This window comes from Phycodurus eques, chromosome 12 (genome assembly GCF_024500275.1).
Source record: "Phycodurus eques isolate BA_2022a chromosome 12, UOR_Pequ_1.1, whole genome shotgun sequence".
Lineage (NCBI taxonomy): Eukaryota > Metazoa > Chordata > Actinopteri > Syngnathiformes > Syngnathidae > Phycodurus > Phycodurus eques.
In genome coordinates, this window is record NC_084536.1 from 16,755,892 (window position 1) to 16,771,400 (window position 15,509).

The following is a 15,509-nucleotide window of genomic DNA, read 5'->3' on the forward strand; positions in this document are numbered from 1 at the left end:
ATGTGACTGTCGTAAACAACTGAGTCGTAAACGTCGTAAACAACCAATTGAGCTCAGTCAGCCTGTGATCCAACATGCGTCCATGTTCTTGTGACACCTTTGTGGCTCTGCCCCCCTCCACCGAGGGGCACCGCATCATTTTTGGAAAGAACTCCGACAGGCCTTGTGATGAAGTCCAGGAAGTGCTTTTTTTCCCTGCCTCAGACTATGAGCCGGGGTCAAAGGTCAAGGTGGGTGCACTTGCTATAGCCTCACTATTCCCACTTTGTGACCCTTTTGTGATTACATTATTTTTCCTGTGTCTCTTTTCCGGGTACAAAGTGTAGTTACATCGAGATCGAGCAAGTTTCCCACACGTATGCAGTTGTTTTGAGCAGACCGGCGTGGCTGTGGGGCGCAGAAATGGGTGCAAATGAGCACCAAGTGTGTGTTGGGAATGAGGCTGTGTGGGGAAGAGAGAGTGCTGAAGGTGAGGAGGCTCTTCTTGGCATGGATCTTGTCAGGTAAGGTCACTGTACAACTTTGTAATGGATTTTTATCATAACAAAACATTTCTACAGCTGATATGTCATGCCAGAATGCATTGGGATCTGGGACCGCCGATTTTTCCAGGCTTGCACTTGAGAGGGCTGACACTGCTGAGAAATGCGTGCGCGTCCTAGCCGAGCTTCTGGAGAAACACGGCCAAGGAGGAGCTTGTTTAGAGGAACAATGTGACTTCACCTACCACAACAGTTTCCTGATCTCGGACCGGAAGGAGGCCTGGGTGATGGAGACCTCCGGGAAGTACTGGGCCGCAGAGAGAATGGAAGGTAATGAGGAGCAACTTGCTAAGAGATTGCACTTAATTGCTAGTTATGCAAGTTGATTGAGATAAGCAGGAAGTTTATTGGCTTACCTTGCAACCACAACTAATATAGTCATTATTTGTTGTTGGTAGATGTCAAATATGACTGCTTGTCAATAAATTCATGTTATTAATCGGAACGACAAGCTATATATTCAAAACGATGAAATTATAATTATCGTTTTGATGGCTGTCTTTCAGATTTCGTCATCCCTAATAATTATACGTCCATACATTTTCTATAGCGTTTGTCCTCATTAGGATTCCAGGTGAGCTGCAGCCTATCCAGACTTTGGGCAACAGGTACACCCTGAACTGGTCGCCAATCAATCACAGGGCACATATAGACAAATAGATATTCACATGCACATTTATAGTTTTCAGTGACTTAACATGGGTGTTTTGGAAATGTGGGAGGACGACTTAACATGGGTGTTTTGGAAATGAGTACCCGGACAAAACCCAAACAAGCACGGTGAGAACATGCCACATAAAAAGCTGAGATTTGAACCCTGAACCTCAGTCTCCATGCTGCCCATAATATATAATAAATAAATAAAAGACGCCTTGATTTCAAAACTGTTGCAGTGGATGAAGTGTACCAAATAAAGATGAGGCAATGTATTGTACTTTTTGTCCACTAGAGGGTACTTTTAGCTAACAAAAAGAATTCAAGAGTATAGATTCTGCTCATCTAATTTGTGGTTTTAAGATAGAACTATCTGAAATATGTATTTTTATTTTTTTTTAAATTATCATTATTTCCTCTTTAGGTGGATATCGCAACATCTCAAACGAGTACAACATCACAACTAAGATTGACAGAGAACATCTTGACCTGCGCAAATATGCACAACGTAAAGGCTGGTGGGACGGGAAGGCCCAGTTCAATTTTGCTGCCGTCTACTCCTACATGAACACAGGCAGAATTGAAGCATCTGGCAGTCGATACTGTGAAGGAAAGAAGTTGCTGCAAAAGAGCAATGGTTAGTTGTTATACAGCTCCTTATTCCAGAGCAGTTATAGTTATAAGTTATACAAAAAGCATTGGAACATTGAGCAGTTGGACAGTGGCATAAAAAAAGTTCAGAGAAGGTCAAGTTCACCTGTAAATGCTCTAGTGCATTTTAAGTTTATTCACCTCAAATTTCACCTCAAAGCCCATTATCTCTAACGTTTTGTGAGTGGTAATGTGTTTTTACAGTATGGTAGCATAAAGCAGGTTATGCAGTTATTATTTTAATCTATTAAGGGCACATCACCGCTCAGACGATGATGGACATCCTGAGGGATAAAGAGAGTGGCATCAATATGGAGGGCATGTTCATGACAACAGGCAGTATGGTGTCGGTGGTACCTGTGGATCCAGCTCTGCCAGGGGTTCACTATTTCACTGCTACTCCATCCCCTGAAAGGTAACATTTTACCAATGTCTACTGCATAAAATGGAATGGCAACATCCTTTAAGCTCCAGAGATCATCATAAGAAATTGATATGATTAGTTTATGTATTTAACATTGCGCAGCATAGCGGTCTAGTGGTTAGCACGTCTGCTTCTCAGTTTTGAGGTTCCGAGTTAAAATCCCAGCTCAGGCCTTCCCATGTGGCGTTTTGTGTTTTTGCTGTGCTTGGGTAGGTTTTCTCCAGCTTCCTCCCACAATCCCAAAACATGCACATTAGGTTAATTAAAAATGAAATTGTCCTTCAGTGTGAATGTAAATGTTTGTATGTGACCTGCAATCGCTGGAGACCAGTCTAGGATGTACCCTGCTTCTTGCCGGAGAGGCTCAAGCAACTCTGAGGACAAGCACTATAAAAAAAAATATTTTACAAATTAGTAGACCAAATGTTCCATGACTACAAGAGATGGCGCCGCCCACGCTCCTCTTTTGTGCAACAGGTCAGTGTTCAAACCCTTCATCTTTGTGGAAAACATGAAAGTGGAGTTAAAGGAGACCACTTCTCCCAGTTATGGCCCAGTAAAGTCTCGCTTTCAGAGCAAGCCTGACAGAAAGCACAGCTTGTTCACCAAACACGAGGTGGTGTCAGCCATTGAGAGACACAAGGTGAAACAAGTTCACGTGAAGTCATGTCTCGGCCATGTTGTGAAGAATACTTTTACCTATGCGGTTTTTATTCTCCATAGGGGCATGGAGACCGGCTCACTCGTGAAATGATGAGGTTAGAAAGTGAGAGAATGAAACAAATGGAGGGGATTCTTTGTCATGGCATCAAGCAGCCTGATACTTTACTGGATCTATTCTCCAGCGCTGTACAGGATGAAATGGAGCTGTACAGCAAAGGCTTCTGAGTCAAACATTCAGGACACAGTTCAGACCATAAACTAAGTAGTAAGTACCAGAAATTATCACAATGACATGTAAGCTCAAATAAAGTGTACTGCATGTTGACTGATTTACTTTACACATTGATCATGGAATACAATATGTGCAGTCTGTGCAGATTTATTCAAAACAATCCATAAATATGCAGCACTGTACACAATGTGGCATGAGAGCATAAAATTTATGTACCAAACAATAATTGCAGTTATATTTTACCTGAGAGAAAATAAAATTCACGTGTTTTAACGCTCCTGTCTTTTGTTCAGTATTATCATTAATAAAATAATAAAATGCCCTTTTTAAATGTCCAAACGACATACTGCTTTTTTTGTCGTTAAAAAAAAAAAGGTCAAGTCTTTGCTTTTTGTTAATACTCACCATGGAAAAAGCCTCTGTGTATGATGCTTCAAACAAAATAAAATTAATCTTCCCTTCTTTGGTAGTGAGGTAAACAGAGAAGTCCCATCACTTCTTTGTACATATTCCCTCACATACTGGCACCAAACAACAAATATGAAGTACTTGTCTTGACTTGCATAAAATAAAAGGTTGGCAGTACCATCATTAAAAAAAAAAAAATTACTTTTAGGGTTATGTATTGAGCATTTGGTTCATTTGGAGTTATGCTGAATAAGCAATGTCAACGTACGGCCAAGCAATAATTCAATATTTGTGGTAAGGAATAAAATATTCTGTTGTAAAGCCATTTCCAGCCAATTACTCCTCCAAACTATGTCATCATGTGAACGTCTCTGGCGTCACAATGTTCATCCATGGCCGTTAGCCTAGTGATTACAAAAGATGATGACCACTCACATATGTCATTTTTGAAAGGTGCAACTCTTTTGATACCATGCATGTTTGGGTCCGTCAGATTCTTTGTCTAAAAAGACAAGACAGACACCAGTAAGGCTACATTTACAGGCCACATGTGGTACACACCTACAATGCCAACAGAATAGCTGTACAAAAGACATTTGATACAGCTCTTGTATAAGATCCTATCATTAGTTCAGATATACGGTAACTAATGAATTTCCACCCATGTCATCTCATGTCTTAAAAAAAGACTCGAATTTGAACCCCTCTCAGACAGCAACGATGATCGTCAATGTTGTTGTAACGCTCATGCAGCCCTGAATAATAGCCTCTGGTTGAGCTAAAGCATTTTCATGCATTATATGAAGCGTACACGTGTAAAGTAGCCATCTTCATACAGTGCTGAAGTTACAGTGCTCATTGGGTGACAGCTTAGGTCACAAAGGAGTAATATATCGGAGCGTTTTGGAAGCAGCATTCCTGCTCGATGTGCTGAAGAACGCCACCCTGCTGCAAGCACGTGCCGTAGATTATGGCCGCAGGTTGATCCTCAGCCAAGCCCACCTGCTGGAGCCAATCCACAAGTTCACAGCCCAGGAAACAGTCCACCATTTTCCTTATTCCACACCTGACAGTCACAGGGAAAACTCACTTAAAAAATTATTTTCATTTCCCCCCCCCCCCCAAAGTTGCATTTTACAGTGAACCCCAATTCATTGAGGGGGATACATTCCAGACCCACGGGCAATAAAGTGAAAATCCACAAAAAAAGACACTATTAAAAAATAGAAAAATGAAAAAACTTTTACTCCTGCCACCCACTTTACACAGGGGCCTGACCAATATGGTTAATGTAAAAATAAAATTTTCAAAAATGGAAACCAAATGAAAATGTGTAATAACGACCAGCCGATTAATCGTCGGGCTCTACTTTAAACACAAATCTGAACATGAAGAAAAATGTCAAGCGTAAAATGTAGATAAGTGTATAAGTATATAAGTGTTACATATGTGCCTTAAGATGTGGAGCCTGGTGGTCAGGTGGCGTGTGTGTTGCAAAGAGGTGGAAAGTTTTTGGTAAATTTTCATGAAACGTTAACATGGGTGATTTAGGAAATATTCCAAATTGGAAACTTCACAGGAATTAACGGGTAATTGCGGGTATATTAATGAAAAGGTTTCAACATTCAAGCATAAATATAAACATTTAGTTTTGTCCTAAGCAGACATCCATGGCTTGCCCACATGCTAGGGTATTACAATAACTGAATCACATCTTTTTCCTCTTCACTCCAGCTGTGGCGTATCCGAAGCACGCTCGTAATTAAAATTCTCACACCAATAAGCCCAAAGAAAAAAAGTGAAAAATTGAAAACACAGAAATATTGACTTGAAAGTTTTTAAGTCAAAGGTACCACTCAACTTTCATGAAATCTCTTTTCATCAAGCAAGACGTTTCGATTCTGTTTAGGACAATGTACCATTTTTTATAAAGGGTACAAAAAAAAAAAAGGAACAACAGAGCAAAAGTGTAATATACTAATTTCCTTTGACAGGAGTAGCAGTATCAGGACATTCTCTCACCTCCTCTTCCTGACAATGTCATGAAAGCACTGGTCCTTATGGCGTTCGATGAAGTCAGTGCATGTCATCCTGATCTCTTCGGGCACGTTACTCCGCGGTTGCTCTTCTTGCCTCTTTCTATACCACAGTCTGTGCAGCCTAAACCACGGGCACATCAACAAATAAACACCTTTCCATCTATATTCTTCTCAGGGTTACCTATCGCCCCCCCAAAAAACAATTGTGGACAAAAGTACATGTCGGCTCCAGTGAAGTCCTCAGTGATTAGCAAGGAGGAAAATGAGTTGAAAATTGCAAACAATAGAGAACAGTCCCAAAACTATAGCATCTTAGATCAACGACACTATAATTAAAATCAGAGTTCTTGTTCTCACAAATATTCCCCAAAGAAAATGAAAATGTACTAACTTAACCACTTTCTTGGGGGCTACATTAACCATTAGATACTATTCTGGTGAAATTTGAGGTTTTCAGACATTGAACAACAGTAGAAATACAGTACAAGTCTTTATTTTAGCGTTTAATCTGGTCAACCATTCCCTCCTGTCCCCTTCTAGTTCAAAACTTTCTACTTTTTACTTGTGCTACAAATTTGTAGACAGTTTATTCTGAATCTATTGGACACATTTTAATATCGTGTTCTATTTATACAGGGTGGCTGGCCTAAGCTTCACAATACTGTATTTTTCTTACCTCTTCCAAAACGGTAGTATAACCAAATGTTTGTCCAGGCCAAACAGCACAAAGGAGAGAATGCCCTGGAATCACATCATACCATGCCCTTATTTAGCATTTGACGTGTGCGTTCGCAGTTTGATTAGAACACCAACCTGCCCGTAGTTGGCCACGGCACAAAAGAACTGGAGCTCCACGTAAAGTCTACCTGGGTCTTGGTAAAAGAGCAACCATACACATCTGGACAAGTTCTGGCACAAGAGAAGGACACATTTAAGTAAAGTCTGTTTTCAATGACCTAAGATTCTGTTGAAGGACCCTGTATTTGTGTGGGCACCGCCACAGATATATATGGGTTTGATGCACAAATAATGATAACACGCTCACTACTTGTAAGAACATTAAGTGAGAGGATGTGATGGTTGTTACTCACAGCGAGCGAGCCGACAGTCAGAAGCAAACATAAGAGCACATGACGGGGCACTTGTCTATCTTCATCCTGATTGAGCTCTTCCACTCTGAACACAAGGCACACTGTTGAATCATTGCTATTCTCACTTTGGGCTGTGGGGGCAGAATAAAGCAAAACAAAAAGATTTGCAACATACATTCCTTGTTCTGTGTGGGCAGTTGATTGAATTTCACAATTCCCAAAATCATTTGCATTTTATTGCTCCATACCTGTGAGTGAGTTTGCTGTGTGGTTCATATCAGTGCTGATGATCGTGTCAGGCATGGGCTGGGGTGGTGCACATTCACACATGAGGCACGCTGATAACAAGAGTGACAGTGATTATCAGGAACCTAGTGAAGGGTATTGTAGTAGATAAAAGAGAGTTAATAGAATTAACAGAACTGAATTAATAGAAAAAGCATTAAAAAAAAGCAAAACATTTTCCCCATTGAAATTAATGCCCTCCCCCCAAAAAAAGAAATTGTAATGTGTATTTTCATTAGGAAAAAAGAGCACTTCACAATATTGTACTTAATAAAAACATACAGTAATGACAATGAAATAGAACAAAAAACAACTGCAAAGTTTTTGTCACACTGCATCAATTGAATGCTGTTCCTTCTGGTGTGCCTGCCTTGGCCACTTGGGAGCAGTATAAGACAGACGGCTATACTGTTCATTGAGGCGAAGAACATACGCCTGTGAGTACTGTTATATTGTCTGTCTACATGTTGTTGTTGCACCGTTAGGTTCAATCCATTGCTTAAATAGTTAAAGCATCGCAACATAGGTGCTCAGTAGCTTTAGGATTAAGCTAGCGGGCTGAACTGCTAAGCTCCTGTATGTGGTTGTTTTAAACACACTAAATGCTATTTGTATTACCTACACAAGGTGTAATTTGTGGTGTGCTCGTTTTATGTTTAGTTTGACAGTAAACTTCAACTGAGAGTGGCATTAAACAGTTTGAAGCCTCTTTGTTGATGAATTGTTCACTATTTGCCAAACTGCTGCTTATTGTAAAGTGTGTTGAGTTCGCTGCTACCATACAGCACACGGATCTCAAGTCTGTGCCTGCAAGTCAATGCAAAAAATAAATAAAATAAATAAATCGATCACACGCCAGCTCGTATGTTGAAAAACTGATATGTCGAGTGGTATGTCACGGTACCACTGTATAATAACCATTATCATCAATTAAATAATTCAAATGAGCATACGTCTTTGAATTCTACATCCAGCAATGAAGAGCTACACCAATATTTGTAACTTTTACGCGATTAAATACCTCTGTTGAGATCTTCTGAATGGACTTCTGGTTCAAAGATAGAGTGGTTATCTTGTTCAGTTTCAGTCACAAGGTCTTCCACGGAGGTGTTTGCCCCTTGACTTCGGTCTTTTTGGGACCAGCTTCCTCTACTGAGAAACACCAGGGAACTCCCTGATAGTACCACACTGAGGGCGAGCACAATTGTGCTGCAGATGATCTGTCATAGAACATACACGTATGAAATGAAACAAAACATGGCACAAAACACAAAAATGATTTCCACTACAGACCTGCGTTTTGCTGTAAAATTGCGACGAGTCTAAGGTGTCATGCAGTTTTTCCCCACAGATTAGCAACACAGCAGTGGTGAATGCAGGGATCCTGTTCATAAACAAAAACACCTGAACCATCATATTGTAAAATAGCAACTACTAAATAGCACTTTGACTACTAAAATTGAAATGAAATGTATTTATTTGCTTCTGTACTCCCTTAGTGAATAAAACATTTTAAAAGACAACAGTACTGCAATTGAACATGCAAAATACTCATAGAAAATGTTTCTTAAAAAATATTGTTTAGTTATTTTACTGTGGCAAAGGGTGGTACACAACTGAAAAGAAATCTTCACAGTAACCACTGATACATCCAGACTCCACAATATTGTGCACACTTGGTTAACTCATGTCAAAGTTATGTAGTTTGTTTAAATACACCACATGTAATTCTTTTCATTTTATGTTTAGTTTGACAGTAAATTTTAACTGGGAAAAAGCTTGCAGCCTCTTTTTAAAGAATTGCTCACTACCTGCCAAACTGCTGCTTGTTGTGAAGTGAGTTTAATTGAGTTTGCTGTTACCATCTACCACAAGTATCTAAACTTTTTGCTCACAAGTCACACATACAACAACAACAAAAATGAAACAAAACAAGGAAAAAGTTGGGCGCCTCGTAAATCGAAGTACCACTGTTACTGAGATCAATTTTGCAATGACAACATGTTTAAAAGGTGGTTATTGACCATAAATGAGTGAAGGCAGTTGTTGTTGGTGGACTCACCCCCAGCCCACAATGACAAACATGCCAGAAGAAACCTTCAGACGATCAAACCTTCTCAAGAGCACAAGAGAGAGTGCAATGAGGCCTAAGATGAGAAATTTGTTGTGAGACAATTACGGTAGCATGTATTTATGATATCGTCGCCATGCGTATTCACAACATACCTGGCCAGACGTAAGTGCAGTAGAGTGAGGTGCACAGGAGCGTAAAAGACAAGATCTGACTGATAAAGTTGTTTCCCCTCACCACAAATTTCCACAGCATCATTCCAAAACAAGTAAGGAACTGAAACAACAAATAATGACAGTTAATAATTGATATACTAGTAGGCAAACTTTCAGAAATGATTCAAACCTTGAACTGCTGTGCTCACCTGTGCCAAGAAAAGGTTGGTTGAAAACATTTGAGGCAGTCTCTTGAACTTCTTACTAAAAAGCATGACTGCAATAGTCCACAGCTGTCAGGGAAATACACAACTTTATAAACTGAAGTGAGTTCGTGAAGTGTGTAGTAGGAGAACTGCAGGTCTTAAATCAATACTAAAATACAACATTTTAATACATTCCCACTCCTGTTATATCTGCCTTGTAGTTAAAACTTTGTATTTACCAGTTTGATTAAATGTGTTTTAAAGTCCATCTTAATGATGCTTTCCACATTGCCTTAAAGCCTTTATGGTTGAAATGAAATCTCTTTGAACAACCTTGTGGTTGTGCAACACAAATGAACCCGCAGCTTTGCCATGCATAGACAATCGTAATCAGGTTCCTTAGAACTGGGCTAAAAGTGACACTAAATGAGGAAATGAGCCTTTTAGTCTCTACTAACTGTCTCCCCAAACATCCTGCAAATGACAAAGTACAAAGTATTAATCCGCCTTAACATGTCCCAAACAATGCATGGTCACATCTAACATGAAGTGTTGTTCAAGGGAAAGTTGTGAATTTGGAATTATGTTGAAATTGAGGTGTCTTCTTACGACTCACCAGTGCCACTAAGCTGACAATGCTTATATCAAAGCTGACATCTTGTAACGCGTTCATCAGAAGCCGAGGATCCATCCAGCGGAGGGTGAGCAGCCAGGCGGAGGTAAACATTATTGGAGCTGAGAGCAAAGTGCTGATCACCATTCCGGAAATAACCTGACAGGATGCAACGTGAGTAGCCATGACAACACAAAACACTCAAACATGATAACTCTGGCAGGTTTGAGGAAATTATCTTTTGCACCATTCAAAAGGAAACTGGTAACTTCAAGCATAATCTAGAAGAGTTGTTCTCAAACTTTATACACCAAGTACCACCTAAAAAAATACTTAGCTCTCTAAGTATCACCACAATGGCAATGCTAAAATACGGTAGAATAGTAGAATTAACTGTTCATCAAAAAATGAGACTTCCCTAAAAAAAATATAACAATACTGCACTGTAAGACATTGTCACATTACGCAGTTTGACTATGAGCACTGCGCTTAAATATAGGAAAATTATAAAAACTGTACTTATATGATAAAATTGCATATAACTGTTAAATAGGGGGTGGCACGGTGGCCGACTGGTTACAGCGTCAGCCTCACAGTTCTGAGGAGCGGGATTCAATCCCCAGCCCCGTCTGTGTGGAGTTTGCATGTTCTCCCCGTGCCTGCGTGGGTTTTATCCAGCCACTCCGGTTTTCTCCCACATCCCAAAAAACATGCATGGTAGGTTAATTGAAAAAAACTCTAAATTGCCCATAGGTGTGGATGTGAGTGCGAATGGTTGTTTGTTTGTATGTGCCCTGCAATTGGCTGGCAACCAGTTCAGGGTGTACCCCGCCTCCTGCCCGACGATAGCTGGGATAGGCTCCAGCACGCCCGCGACCCAAGTGAGGAGAAGCGGCTCAGAAAATGGATGGATGTTAAATAGGGATTGGCAAAGACCGATACCAGGAATTAGTATCAGGGCGACACCGGCCTTATTTCAAGGTATTGGGTATTCGTGAAGGCTGCCGATACCAGTCACCTGATACTCCAGGCAAGAAAATATGACATTGAGTAAGTTTTCCTCACCAGGAGTTGACGCAACACTACGGCAGTTTCACACATTCGCGAATCATCATGTGCGTAAGAAAGAAAGAAAGGTCTTTATTCAATTACCTTTCATTGTGTTCATCGGAATTTTATGTTTGAAAAGTATTAGTGGTATTGGTACTCTGTATCGGTGAGTACTCAAGAGTGAATACTTGTACTGGTATCGGTCTGAAAAAAAAATGGTATCGAACATCAGTACTGTTAAATAAAAATATTCCAAAATAAATGTTGGGCGTGAGTTGTGGCTTAGGGTTAGCGGCTTGTGTGCGAGTGTACTCGTTCTGTAAGTGTGTGTTTTTGACTGTTTGTCCCGTTCAATAAACAGCTGAAAGTACGTCAGGGACTTTCCTTGCTCACATCCCAGGGCTAACGTATCTATACCTGAATTGCTCAATTTGTTTTTTCTTCACTTGAGCGGCAACATATCTGAAGCTTGCTCGTTCGTCAAATTTGGCTTGCAACACAAAGCCGCCCCCCAATGTCAAAATGTAAAACATGGCAGAGTTTCAATTAATTTCTCGCAATAGTTAAAAGACTCACCACTTCCAGCTGTGCGTTGTAATACGCAGCGTAGATAGCGACGCTGGGCGCTGTGGGGAACACTCCATAAAGAAAGGCATAGTCTGAGAGACTCGAGTGGTTCAAAGGGCTAGTGGTGTCAAGAAGATCCACCATATCTTTACAAATCAGAGGCATCAGCAACCTGAGGAATGCAGTATTGCGCTATTATTTAACCCAGACATTAGTTCAGAGAAATGTCCGATTCATTGAAAACACCAGCACAAAAATACATCTGTTCTTCTTTTACTTACAATTTTGCAGTCAAGAGTAATATCAGCGTCACAACAGTGGACCTGGTTAATTTTCTCAGCTCCCCCACCATGGACAGACCCAAGTAGAACAAAGCGGCCCCCCCGAAGGAGTTGGCCAAACCATCCACAAAGTCCTCCATGAAGGAAGGTATCTTCTGGTGCAGGATAAAGTGGGCCGCGATGCCAATAACGACCATGAAAACTATCGGGTTCTTGAGGACGTGTAGCACCACTTGTCCCACAATCAGAAGTTTGCCCTGCTGGTGGTCACGCTTATCCTTCCATTTCTGGACCTCACAAAAGGCAAAGCCAATGGGATTGAGCAGCATGAGCGACACAGGTGCCACCAGGTAGATGTACTGGATGTATTCTGGATATGTGCTCTCATATAGAGCTTTAACTGGACACACACACAGAGTCAAATATTAGAAACACAATCGATTTTTTAAAACATATTGAATACCTTCATCCTAGTCAGATGAAAGTATGTGGTCACAATTTGGCAAAGATGCAGACAGGAAGTTGTTTCCACAAACAAAATGTTCCTATGTAAACAAGTAGTTGACACCCCACTAAGGTTTAGAATTTCCTATGGATGCTACAAAGACAACATCAAAACACTACAGTACTTTTCTATTAGACAGGGCTTTGCCATGTCAAATAGAAGCTCCTTCCCTCACTTTAACATAGTTTCTTGGCCCCAAGATGCCACAAGATGGCGACGAAGCACTACTTTTCCATTAGACAGTGCTTTAGCACTATCTTGCGGCATCATAGAGCTAGGGGCTGAAACGGTCAATTGGATAAATTGAATAATTTGTTTACAAAATAGGTCAAAGTGCCATCTCTGCCTTGAAGCTTCGCTGTGATCATTTGGCCACACGCACTAATGTTAATGCAGTCGTACATATAGTACGACAGGTTAGCCAGTTAATAGCCATCTAACTCTACACTCGCTGACGCCCACGTCACTCGCCAGACCAGGCCCCGCCTTTTTAAAGCCATACACGTTTAAAGTCACAGATACAACAATAGAATGTGAGGATGGTGAACCCCAAGTGGACCAAAATAATACCTGCAACACTCATTCGCGTAATCAATGGGATGATTGCTGGAATACTCAGATCTAAAACTATATGATACCTGCAGCCCTAGCGTATGTCGTACTCAAAAGCATCATACGTACCAATTGGATAACCCAAAGCGAAGTCATTGCTTTGGGTGGCAAATATAGAGTAGAGTCCAGCTTTGCTGTAGCGGCTTTCGGGACTGGAAGCTACCAGCGTCAGGATACAAACGATGGCAAACACAGACACTTTGGCTATGAGAACGCTCCAGATGAACGGCCAGATGACGTTCCCAAAGTCCAGCAGCACCATATTCTTAAACAAGAGCGCGGGCAGGGCAAACTTGGACACAAAATTGCCTAAACCTTTAGCCTGAGTAGATGTGATAATGCGGGCCCTGCCAGCTATGTAGCCGCACAGGATGATCCCAAAACATTTCAACAAAGCCGGGAGCAGCTTGTCTATGGATATTCTGGATGATGGAGCAGAGGGATCCATCACGTCTCCATCCCCATGTGGAAAGGTGCTGACAGCGGTGGTGCTGATCTCCATAATGCTGATGTTACTTCCCACCAGTGTCAGCAGTGACACATGGGTTAAGGTCGTATTGATGTCATGACTGTCAGATTACACATGGAGAATTGTATTAATCTACAAGGTATGTAACAATAAACATATAATGATTATATTTTTAAGACAAAAAGTTATTCCCAAAATGAACATTTTTATTGGAACTCTAAACTGGAAACAAAAGCACAGCTTTTAACTTACAAATAACAACGTAAAAGAAATACATTTTAAAATACATCACAAAATACATCCTGCAAACTCTTTAAACTTCAAATTTGTGGATGCGAATAGTTCTTGTATCTTTTGTGGGCATGCTGATGAAACTTTGGACCATTTTTTTTAATGTAAATGTAAAATAACAAAACAGTTTTGGTCAAAGTATACTGAATGAAGAAGTAACTTCGTATATTTTCATTCCTGTTAAAATGTCATATTGTTTTTCCTTAAAATACGCAATATCGCTGGTGTCGGGCTCAAACCTGCTAGGTCCAAATTTGGTCAATTTCATGTTTCCATAATCCATACTATTGGTCAGACCCCATGTGGGTATGCTATTTTTACTCATTATTGACCAATATTGAGTCTTAAAAATGGCTCTCTCTCTTTGACAATGCAAAGTTAATGGCTCCAAAAACATGTTTTTTTTTTTTGGGGGGGGGGGGGGGGAAGGTGAAGGTTTTGGAGATGCCAGCAATATGTAACTATGAAAATAGGCAGAAATGCATCCAATTTCTGGTATATTACTTTTGGCTTCAAAACCAACATTTCCGCACTTTAACTCCCTCCATAAATAGCCTGACATGAAAATAGAAAGAATAAGAAATGTATAATAATTTTGTAGTTATTTGGTGATCCTCCTAACATTTGATGTTATTTTTTTTTCATTTTTATTTAAATGTATTCAATGTCTCATTATTCATCTATTCAAGATACCAAATACTAATTTGTATTGATCAATGTTCGATTTTCTACTTTTAAAGTGTTTAAAAAACCAACTCGCATTAAGATCAAAGTTTGAGGTGCAAAGGTAACCAGATGATTGATAATCTCCAACAACACCCAAAACAATCAGCATGTTCCCATTTGTATATGTAAATATACTCTTTTACAGCAGAATCCAAACCAATGTGTCGTGTCACATTTGTTTGCCAAGAGAAATTATAATTTTTTTTTCTTCTACAAGAAAAACATTTATTTTGTTATTTTGTTCAACTATCTACACCAGCGACATGTAGTGACAGGCAGAATGTTTGGTGGTGTGGCGTGAGATTTGTATTTATTTTTTTCTCACATGTAAAACGTGTGTCTTAGCTGAGTGAGTTTAGGAAAGACTCTTTCAGAGCATATATGTTGCTAAAACAATTAGTCACGGTGCTTTAAGACGTCAATAGAGAAAAATGAAACTCACCGTTGCCTCTGTGCCAACAGTGCCCTTATGTGTCCCGGTGGGAGTAGCTATGTTTGTTAGCCCTATAGCTAACGTTAGCTGGAGGAACAAATGGCACCGTTTGGTCGTCAACAACACACAGAATGGTGAGACACGCCGAGCAGGACAGAGCAGAGCACAGGCGCCACGCTTACACAACGGCGCAAATGAACGGCGAACGCTAGAGGACACTGACGCTTTCCTTACTTGGCTTCCCTCCCAGTTAACTTTCGTAATACAAGAGGCGCCGATATCGAGTCGACCAATCACAAGCGAAGGTGGAAGGAAGAGGCGGGGCTTAACCTGGACTTCCATCAGTAGCAGACAGTCAACACTCATCGGCCACAAAATTAGGTACTCCTCCACAGCCCAATACAAGAGTGATTTAAAAAAATATATTTGCAATCATTGCTGATATGTGTCTATTTTTTATTTATATTTACTATATGACAAGTTGGCGGCACGGTGGCCGACTGGTTAGAGTGTCAACCTCACAGTTCTAAGGACCCGGGTT

General features: G+C 40.4%; 2 protein-coding genes across 4 annotated transcripts; one reads left to right on the plus strand and one right to left on the minus strand.

Annotated features, from left to right (window-relative positions):
* The first annotated feature begins 58 nt into the window (after positions 1-58).
* scrn3 (secernin 3) lies at positions 59-5,905 on the plus strand. 3 transcript variants are annotated; one of them, XM_061691173.1, is made up of 8 exons: positions 59-230; positions 322-503; positions 613-812; positions 1,621-1,833; positions 2,100-2,262; positions 2,749-2,914; positions 2,995-3,199; positions 5,569-5,905. In XM_061691173.1, exons 1-7 carry the CDS (start codon positions 75-77, stop codon positions 3,157-3,159), a joined length of 1,245 nt encoding a protein of 414 aa, XP_061547157.1. In that variant the 5' UTR covers positions 59-74; the 3' UTR covers positions 3,160-3,199; positions 5,569-5,905. The 3 variants fall into 3 exon arrangements, with proteins under 3 accessions (XP_061547157.1, XP_061547156.1, XP_061547158.1); XM_061691172.1 differs by lacking the exon at positions 5,569-5,905 and having other exon boundaries at positions 2,995-3,491; XM_061691174.1 differs by lacking the exon at positions 5,569-5,905 and having other exon boundaries at positions 170-230; positions 327-503; positions 2,995-3,491.
* Positions 3,298-15,210, minus strand: gpr155a (G protein-coupled receptor 155a). The gene is made up of 16 exons (XM_061691171.1): positions 14,978-15,210; positions 13,119-13,618; positions 11,933-12,332; positions 11,661-11,823; positions 10,038-10,193; positions 9,425-9,508; positions 9,216-9,336; positions 9,052-9,136; positions 8,283-8,373; positions 8,011-8,209; positions 6,953-7,042; positions 6,705-6,835; positions 6,427-6,522; positions 6,290-6,354; positions 5,597-5,734; positions 3,298-4,640 (listed from the first exon to the last, which is right to left on the minus strand). Exons 2-16 carry the CDS (start codon positions 13,549-13,551, stop codon positions 4,445-4,447), a joined length of 2,448 nt encoding a protein of 815 aa, XP_061547155.1. The 5' UTR covers positions 13,552-13,618; positions 14,978-15,210; the 3' UTR covers positions 3,298-4,444.
* Positions 15,211-15,509: the final 299 nt, after the last annotated feature.